General features: G+C 49.8%; 1 protein-coding gene across 1 annotated transcript in view; it reads left to right on the top strand.

Moving 5' to 3' along the window:
• The first annotated feature begins 2,447 nt into the window (after positions 1-2,447).
• Positions 2,448-9,877, top strand: part of ADRA1B (adrenoceptor alpha 1B) — a 45,441-nt gene continuing 38,011 nt past the window's right edge. The window contains exon 1 of the mRNA XM_036241058.1: positions 2,448-3,805. Coding sequence (XP_036096951.1) covers positions 2,857-3,805 — 949 coding nt within the window. The 5' untranslated portion in view covers positions 2,448-2,856. The remainder of the gene's footprint in view (positions 3,806-9,877) is intronic.

Raw genomic sequence — 9,877 nt, 5'->3', positions numbered from 1 at the left:
AATCACTCTGAGTGACTTCCTGGTGCCCTCGCCCTGAATATCAGGTTATAGTGATTACCAAAGGAAGAGGTCAGAAGCCCCACATGTAGGCTTGCGGACAGGAGTAAAAGAAGGCATCAGGCTTTGCTTTTCAATCTCCAGCTGTCACTGACCACTGCTCTACCCCATGCCTACAGGTCATAGGACCTCAAGAATATACAAACTCTCTCTGAACCATGGTTTTCTCATCTGTCAGTGGAGAATGGTTATACTTCTCAGAGGGTTGTTGTGAAGCATAAAGGAAAATGAGTAAATGCTTGGCTATCAGTAGGAGCTCGATAAATGTGGGTTCCCTCCCAGCACTAGTAACTCAGGGTTCTAAAATTTACCACTTGGAAGACTGCTCCTTCCATAACAATCAATCCATCCCCTGTCTCAAATTTAAATTGGTACAGTCTCTGTGGAAAACAGTATGGAAGTCCCTTTTAAAAACAGAATTACCGTATGATCCAGCAATCCCATTTCTGGGTATATATCAAAAACGAATGAAAATAGGAACTCAAAGAGATAGCTGTGCTCCATGTTCACTGCATCATTATTCACAATAGCCAAGATGTGGAAACCACCTAAGTGCTCATCAGCTGATGGATGGATAAAGAAGACATGGTGTTGTATATATACAAGGAAATATCGTTCAGCCATGAGAAAGAAGGAAATCCTGCTATTTGCATCAACATGGATGAAACTTGAGGGCATTATGCTAAGCAACTTAAATTAGACCAAAAAAAAAAAAAAAGTCAAATGCTGTATGATAATCACCTATATTTGGAATCCAAAAAAGCTGAACTCACAGAAACAGAGAGTTGAGTGGTGGTCAGCAGGGTGTAGGACAGTGAAATGGGAAGATGTTGGTCAAAGGGTACAAACTTCCAGTTATTCGATGAATAAGATCTAGGGATCTAATGTACAGCATGGTGATTATAGTTAATAATACTGTACTATAAATTTGAAAGTTGCTAAGAGAGTAGACCTTAAGAGTGCTCACGACAAGAAAAGAAATAGTAATTATGGGATGGAGTTGTTAGCTAACACTATGATGGCAGTCATGTTGCAGTGTATAAATATATCAAATCAACATGTTATATACCTTAAATTTAACAGTGTTATGTGTCGATTATACCTCAATAAAATTGGAGGGGAAAAGCCACCCCCACCTTGCTTCTGGGACAAAGTGTGACACAGCAGCTAAGTGTTCAACTTGGCATAGACCCACGGTTGGGTTCCATCCCCAGCGTCTCTCCTTGATGGCTCTGTGGACTTGGGCGAGAGTTAAACTTTGCTGTATCTTGGTGTCCCATCCACAGCATGAACAGGATAATGAGGATAATCCTTCTTCCATCGCAAAGAGTACTTAACACACAGTTTGGGACATACCAGGTACTGGATAATTGTTAACTAACGTAAGGCTCTCCCTTGGCATCTTTGGGCCCATACCTTCTCTTCTAAATACCATTCGCCCACCTTTGGGAGTGTGAAGGGGAGGAAATCAACAAATATCCCAAATTCCCCAGTTCCCTTCCCCCGATGCCTCTAGGTCTCTTACCCCACCCCCACCATCCTCACCCCCCCGTTAGCCCACTACCTTGTTCTTCCTCTCTTTCAGGTCTTGACTCAGATACCATTCCAGTGACATCCTGAGCACCCACCCAAAATTTCAAATGCCACCCCACACACCATTCCATTCCCCCCTCCTTACTTTATTTTCTCTGTTATATCTGTCAGCAAAGGACACACCTACAATTTGCTTACTTTTTTAACGACTGTCTCTCCCACTAGAATGTAAGCGCCTGGCGGGCAGGATCGTTGTCTACTTGGTTCCACTGCTGTGCCCACAGAGCCTAGAACAGAACCCAGAGTCAGCCTGGGTACTTAGTTAACAATCTGTTGAATGAATGAGTGTCTAAGTGAATAAGGAATGAATGAATGAATGGATGAATGAATGAATGAATGCTGTATTTTTATTTTTATGGGGAGGTAAAGGAGGAGAGTCGGTCTCAGATCTGAGTCAAGTCCCTCCCACCTGCCTAACCTGAGAATTCCTTCTCTTTTAGGTGTGCACAAGTTGCATATCCCCCTAAATCTGGGGGTTGACTCCAGACGTCCCTCTATTACAGGTAAGCACCCCCACCTCACTTTTTAAAACGAAGAGCGAATAGGAGGGAAAGAAGTCCCAGCGGGCCACCTCGGGGTGGGGGGTTAGGGGAATCCCCACGCTCTTCCTGCCCCCCCCCCCCACACACACACACACACAGACGCGCGCGCGCGGCCTGCCCTGGGGGGCGGGGACGGGGCTGGCTGACCGGGGTGGCGGCGTCGGGGCTGCGGGCGCCTTCGCTGGACCCGCATTGCCCCCTAGTGCCGCGCGGAGTCAGGGCGCCGGGCTCCCCAGCCTGATGTCACCGGCGTGCAGTCAGCCCAGAGGCGGCTCATTGAAAGCAGACCCTCCTCGGCGCTGGCTGGGCGGAGGCGCCGCTGTCCGCAGACCCGCCGCGGGCCGGCCCGGAGCCCGCGCCCCGCGCCCGCGCCCCTCCTCCCGCGGCTCCCTCGCGAGCCCGGCCGGCGCGCCTGACGTGGACCATTAACTCGGAGCTGCCGCCTGTCCCCTCTCTCCTCCTCCCTGTGACAGGCGACGAGCCGTGCGGTGCGGGAGGAGACGCGCTGCCGGCCGGGCTGCCGGGGGACATGACTCCTCGCCAGGAGGGCGCCTCCGGGAAGACGACCACCACGGGGGAGGCAAAGTTTCAGGGCAGCTGAGGAGCCTTCGCCGCAGCCCTTCCAGCCCTGCCAATCCCCTGGCTATGGAGGGCAGACTCTAAAATGAATCCCGATCTGGACACCGGCCACAACACATCAGCACCTGCCCACTGGGGAGAGTTGAAAAATGCCAACTTCACTGGCCCCAACCAGACCTCGAGCAACTCTAGGCTGCCCCAGCTGGACATCACCAGGGCCATCTCCGTGGGCATGGTGCTGGGCGCCTTCATCATCTTTGCCATCGTGGGCAACATCTTAGTCATCTTGTCTGTGGCCTGCAACCGTCACCTGCGGACACCCACCAACTACTTCATTGTCAACCTGGCCATCGCTGACCTGCTGCTAAGCTTCACCGTGCTGCCCTTCTCGGCTGCCCTGGAGGTGCTGGGCTACTGGGTGCTGGGCCGGATCTTCTGTGACATCTGGGCCGCCGTGGACGTCCTGTGCTGCACCGCCTCCATCCTGAGTCTCTGCGCCATCTCCATCGATCGCTACATTGGGGTGCGCCACTCTCTGCAGTACCCCACGATAGTCACCCGGAGGAAGGCCATCTTGGCGCTCCTTAGTGTCTGGGTCTTGTCCACAGTCATCTCCATCGGGCCTCTCCTTGGGTGGAAGGAACCAGCACCCAACGATGACAAGGAGTGCGGGGTCACTGAAGAACCCTTCTATGCCCTCTTCTCCTCGCTGGGCTCCTTCTACATCCCTTTGGCGGTCATTCTGGTCATGTACTGCCGTGTCTACATCGTTGCCAAGAGGACCACCAAGAACCTGGAGGCCGGAGTCATGAAGGAGATGTCCAACTCCAAGGAGCTGACCCTGAGGATCCATTCCAAGAACTTTCATGAGGACACCCTCAGCAGTACCAAGGCCAAGGGTCACAACCCCAGGAGCTCTATAGCTGTCAAACTTTTTAAGTTCTCCAGGGAAAAGAAAGCAGCCAAGACCTTGGGCATAGTGGTCGGGATGTTCATCTTGTGTTGGCTACCCTTCTTCATCGCTCTACCACTTGGTAAGTTGGGGACTGGTGGAGGGGCCCTGGGCATTTTTTCGATCTTGGCTTAACAGATGAGCTTCCGTAAAGTTTTGTTGTGGATTTTAGTTTTTTTAATGCAGTCTCTGTGTGTTTGGAGATTGGAGAACACTGTTTGTTCTGCAAAGGCTTTGCAGATGGGATAGCTGGCTAGGAACCAACTCAGGTGTTAGTGGAACACGCTAAGGTCCTAGCCACTTGAAATAGAACCACGGTTGGAAAATCTGATATGCAGAATAACTCATTCAGCAGCTTCAGTTTAATAATTAAAAAGGCCACTGGACTTGAACATCACACCAGCGTTATTTCAGTAGTAATCACGTGTCGGCTAAGGCAGCGTCACGAATGCAGCATACAAAGTAGTTTGTAGTTACCGCAGACACGGCATTTGGAAGGCAGGGAGGCAGCTCGTACACAGAAAGGCAGTTTTCATTCAGCATTTCCAGGGCTCTGTACAGAGAGCCCACACTGCTCAGGAGCTTTGCAGAGGCTGCGTTCTTCCCCCCTCCCTTCTCGCTGGCTGTCACCTCGGTGCACTCCCTTCCTGACGAGGTACTCAGAGCATTTACAGCCACACAGCCCCCAACTCGCCTTGAAGTGATCTAAAGCCTGAGATTTGAAAGAGAAGAAAGATGACCTGAGGGTCACATATTCTCGGTTTTCACCCCAAAATGTTCCTAACTCTGGTGATTTACGAAATGACTGGAATTAAATTATAGTTGTCCCTTACCTTTAATTACCAGACACCAAATCCTGCCCCTCCTATAATAACATGTCCATTTTTTTGTTGTTGTTTGATGGTCCTGAGTTGTTCAAAAGGCTACCTGATCAATTTCTTCTAAGGAAGAGGATGTCTGCTTAAGAGACAAACCTAGAGGACAGTGTGACATACTATCCACATGGCCTGGGAAACACTTGTCCCTCCTCTGAGGCACTGATCTGCTTTGATATCATCTCCTATCTCTGGGGGACACTCCAGAAAAAATGAATGGAGGGAGGTGATCACGGCCAAGTCATTGCCGTGTATCAGAAGAGGTAACAGCTGCTAAATGACATGGACCACACGTGCCTGTAATCACACCAGGGGCTCAGAGCCCTACACAACCAAATTCCTCAAGTAACTAAAATTCAGAAAACACACTGCTTTCAAGAGAAAGTGGCAAATGGAAAGAAAGGAAACTGATATCAGGAGTTTCCCTTTTAAAAAGATAAAGGAAAAAGCTGTTTAACTTACTCTCCACATTATCATTTCCAAGACCGGCTAACGCCCATGAGAAATGTTTTCAGTGTGTTAAGTGGAAAGAGTTCGCCCTCCCCCCTCCCTCCTCCCTGCCAAGGAGTGATCACATCCCACTGCAGAGAATCCTTTTCTTTCCCAAGGTCTCAGGGTCCTTTTGCAGGTTTGTTGAATCAAAGTGGATGACAGTTCACGCTGCATTGGGCCATACAAAGATCATGGATGTATGTGGAAGTGATTTGGTCACTTGGCATTAGCTAAGCGACCTTGGGCAAATGTCTGCTCTTCTGTGAGCCTCAGCTTCTTCATCTGAAAAATAGGCCTAATTATGATTTGCTTCATGGGGTTTGCACGAATGCATGGAAAGAACTTAATATAACGTCTAATGCACAGCAAATGCCCAAGGAAAGTTAGCTCTTAGTACTACAAACCCAACCCCAGTCACTCCTCAGCTGTAACTGCGTGTTTTCTCCTTCTCTACTCATTTGCCACCCCCACACCTGTTACTAAAGGCTCAGAAGAGAACTGGGCCTTTCTTCCCTCTGCTCCTGCCCACTGGCCTGCAGAGGCTATGACCAGAGTATCCTCAGGAAGGAGCAGGCCTCAGCTGGATGCAGGGGTGGATCAAAGGTGCAGGCACTCACTTTCCAGGGCAAGAGAAATAGCTCCAGATAGATGAAGAGGTACCAGCATGTTGAAATGGACAGAACACTGCTCTGGGGGTCAGCAGCAATCTAGTTTTCATGTGAGCTGTGCCATCGACTAGATCTATGACCGTAGGCTTGTTGCTTTACCTCTGTGGGCTTCAGCGCTCACTGCCAGAGAACCACAGGGTTGGACTAGGTCAAGAGCTCTCAAACTTTAATAAGGATCAGAGTCATCGTGGAACCTGATAAACATTCCATTTCTTAGGCCTAACTCACAGAGAATCTGACTCAGTAGATCAGATGGATCTCAGGAGTCCACATGTTGAACCAGCCCACCAGGTGATTCTGAAGAGGCGACCCCCCAACCAGGCTTTGAGAGCCCCTGGTGGGATGACCACCTCAGCTCCCTCCAGGCTCCAGCCTCCTGGAGACCACGGTTGTAAATGGTGCAAAGCTGAGCCTTCCCCAGCCACGCAGTGGTGCAGGGTGCTATGGCTTCTCTCTGGGCCCCCCTCTTTAGGACCACCCTCAGTTTCTTCTCACTCACACTCTCTCCACTTTCCCCCTTTTGGTTGATGCCTTCCTGAGACCTTATCCCCCTAACACCTCAGGTCTGTGGCTTCTACACCGTAGAAAGCGAGACTTTCTTGGCACCGGGATGCTCTCAGAGCTTGTCTCTCCTCTCCTTGCCATGACCACTTTCTGGCCATCCAGGCCATTATCTCCCAGAGACGTCCCAGGGAGCTGTCCCTGAACCAACCCACCCACATCCTTCTCCCCTGGAAACACGAGCCCTGGCAGATGAGGAATATGGACTCCAGGGACTGGGTCTGGGATGGACTCCGAAAGGTTCACAAGAGCTTCAAACAGAGAAAGTGCTCAATTAACTGCGTTCTTAATAACTCAGCAGGAGCATCCAAGCTAAACCGAGATGTGGGTTTCTGCTTCCTAGGAGTTCAAACAACACCCAAATGAAAGTAGCGTGATGTAGAACAATAACTCCTTTGGAATCTGAAGAAGGTTCCAAATTCTAAATTTTCCATGAAAGGCTTTCCACTCACAAGGAGAGAAAGCAGATCTGGGGGGACAGTGGTTGGCAAGCAGGAGCGCAGGAAGGAGTAACTTCCAGTTGGCTGTAGGCGTGCAGGGGCCTGGATGGCGGGAGATTTCCATAGCTGTGTTTGTCTTCTCCGTGGGAGAGGAGGGTTGGATTCCTCTCGGGAAGGAGGGAAAATAGCCATGCCCCCCGCAGGGTCCTGGTTAGGGGCCCCATTTGTTTACCTTCCTCCCTTATTTTTATTTTGGGGAGCAGGGTAGGGCTGCCTGCAGAGCCCTCCCCACCTGTAACACCCTCCCTACCTCCTTTCCACCCTTTCCCTGTGGCCTCGGACCAAGTTGGGCCAGGGACGAGCTCTCAGTTACTCGGGAGCAGGGATGGGCTCCACCAAACAAGGATCTCTTTATTCGGCCCCTGGAATCCGGCCACCGAGGGCCAAGAAATAATTGGAATATAATATAGCATCGGGTCATGCGCAGGATGTCCAAGGACTCTTCAGCTGCCCGGCATTACAATGAAGGCCGGCTCCCACCCGCCTGGGGAAGGCCCGTCAGGGTCTCGAGAAGTGGCTAGGCTGTTTAGCGAGGTGCATGGCACTGGGGAGAAAGAAGGAGATGGGGGATCGCAGGAAGTGCAGGGCAGCCAGCTGGTAGCTGGGCTTAGTGTGTTATTTAGAAAACACTGGAACCTTGCCTTGCTCCAAATCCTTCTTCCATCTTTTAGAATGCTGAAAGGCCCCAGGAAGCCATTATTGAACTAACTGCTTTCCCCTCCAAATAAATGAAGGTCCATTTCAAAGAAACAGTTGTGCTCTCTGTAGTACTGGAACCAAACAGGAATTCCTCTCGCCATTGATCTGTTTCTCCAGTCCTCTCATTCAGCGTGGGGCTGACGACTCCCCACCTCCCACAAGAGCACAAGGGAGGGTGAGGGTCTCAGAGGTGACCCAGGACAGAGCCACCCCCACAAACACACACTAATCCTCTAGCTCAGAGGTTTCAAAACATGGGGATTTAATTTGCTCACAAGAAAAGCAGTTGGTTTGAGTGAAGAGAAATTTTTACTCACAGGGAATCTTTCCTGGAAGAGGGAAATCCTACCAAAGAAAAATACAACCATTAATGAAATCGTTAATAAAGACTGTCTACAAAGCCTGCTATATGCTGGGCACTGTATTGATTACCGGGTTGTTGGGCCAAAAACAAACGTGACTCCTTCTTGCAGGAGGCTCACAGCCTAGTGAAATCACACTATCAGCCAGCACATCCCACAAGACATTCTGCTAGGCCCTCCGCAGACATTATCTCATTGATACTCACAGCTACCCTAACAGGGGAGTGTAATCGCTCCCTCTCTACAGATAAATATACTATAGTTCAGAAAGGTTAGTCTTCTTGCTCAAGGTCACACAGCAAGTAACTGATGGCGCCAAGAGTTGAATCCAGGTCTGTCAGAACAGGCACATACCTGTTCCACTGCACCCAGGAGATGCCTGGCCTTTTTGCTGTCTGGTCCCAACCTATTCTCATAGCAAATGTTCTCCAGGAACCTCAGAGCCACCTGTCAATAGCTGGTCATTGTTCTTCTGTAACAAAGCCTGCCATTTCTCCCACTCCCCATTCACTCCTGAAAATGATGCACCCATAAAACGTCAGGGAAGTTCATCCAACATTCTTGCCCAGGGCTGGATTTTCTCCATACCTCCTGCATTATGTAGAATTTGGGTCTCTCAAGGTTAGGCTTTTCATCACCCAGCCAGAAGGGAAAAGTGGGGCCTTCCTCTAGGGTTCTAGCTCCACATCTTTAATCATTCATTCATTTGTTCATCCATTCATTTTATTGAATAAGTATGTATTTATTGTGTGCCTACTATGTCCAGGCATTGTGCTAGAGCTATACTGATGAGCAAAACAGTTATGTTCTATGTTCTCGTAGGACTTAGTTCTAGTAGGAAACACAGATAATTTGAAAAACACATGCACACAAATAAATATGAATGCAAATTGTGATAAGTGACTTGCAGAGAAGGGGCAAGGTGCTATGAAAAGTCTATAACTGGAATCAGTGTATCATAGAGGTCCCCGAGTAACATTTAGGGAGAACGTGAACAGTTTGGAGGAACTAATTCAGTGAAGGGGGCAGGTAGAAGAAGAGGGGTGTAGGCAAAAGGAAGGGCACACCTGCAAGTCCTGAGGCAGGAGCCGGCAGGAAGCTAACAGAGCCTGGAGAATAAGGGGAGGCAGGTGCAGTTGGAGCCCGGAGGTGTAGGCAGAGGCCAGGCCATGAGGGAACTTTTAAGCCACATTAAGAACTTTACATTTTCTCTTAAGTTGCATTGGCCACTGCTGAAGGGTTTGAAGCAGACAAGAGATAGAATCTGAATTATGTCTTTAAAAGACAACTCAGGCCACCATGTGGAACACAGACCCGAGACGGAGCAGTTTGGAGGCCACAATCCAGGGAGAGCTGGTGATGACTTCAACCAAGTTGGAGATGGAGAGAATAAGACAGATTCAAGGACTTGGGGATGGGTTGGTTATGCTGTGGGAGGGTTAGCGAGAGCAAGCAACGTGTCTGGAATAACCCTGCGGTTTCTAGGTGATGGAGGTGCCACCTGCTGAGATGGAGAAGCTAGGAAAGGGAATGGTGCCGTGAACACAGCCAAGAGAATTCCGCCCAGAATCTTCTTCAAACCCCATTCATGGGTGCCCATAAAACACCATACTAGGAATGATCTGCCAGACACTATTAGGAGTTGAGTGGTGAGAATGTCCCAACCCGAAAGCCCGAGAGGCATGATCAATAGCTAACCCAGCTAGCTGCTCATCAGAAATGTCTGGCAAGAGGAGCTGTTTTTAAAAGTGTAGGCTCTTGGACTACCCTACCCCACGCCCCACCCACGGACCTATTGTACCAGACTCTCTCCTGCGGGGGCTGAGAATCTTGATTCTTTAACAAGTTCCTGCAGGTGAATCTTATGCAGCCAGCACAGATAGTCTCAGTTCTCCCCATGCCTGGGAACCCCTGGAAACAGCACCTCACGGAGAGCCCTGAAAGCTTGATTAAGAAGCATCCCAATCCTGCCTGGGACCAGTGCACAAGGTGGAAGG

The sequence above is a fragment of the Molossus molossus genome, unplaced genomic scaffold (assembly GCF_014108415.1).
Source record: "Molossus molossus isolate mMolMol1 unplaced genomic scaffold, mMolMol1.p scaffold_m16_p_4, whole genome shotgun sequence".
NCBI classification, from domain to species: domain Eukaryota; kingdom Metazoa; phylum Chordata; class Mammalia; order Chiroptera; family Molossidae; genus Molossus; species Molossus molossus.
The sequence above is the reverse complement of the archived record's forward strand: the minus strand, read 5'-3'. Positions and strand labels throughout refer to the sequence as shown.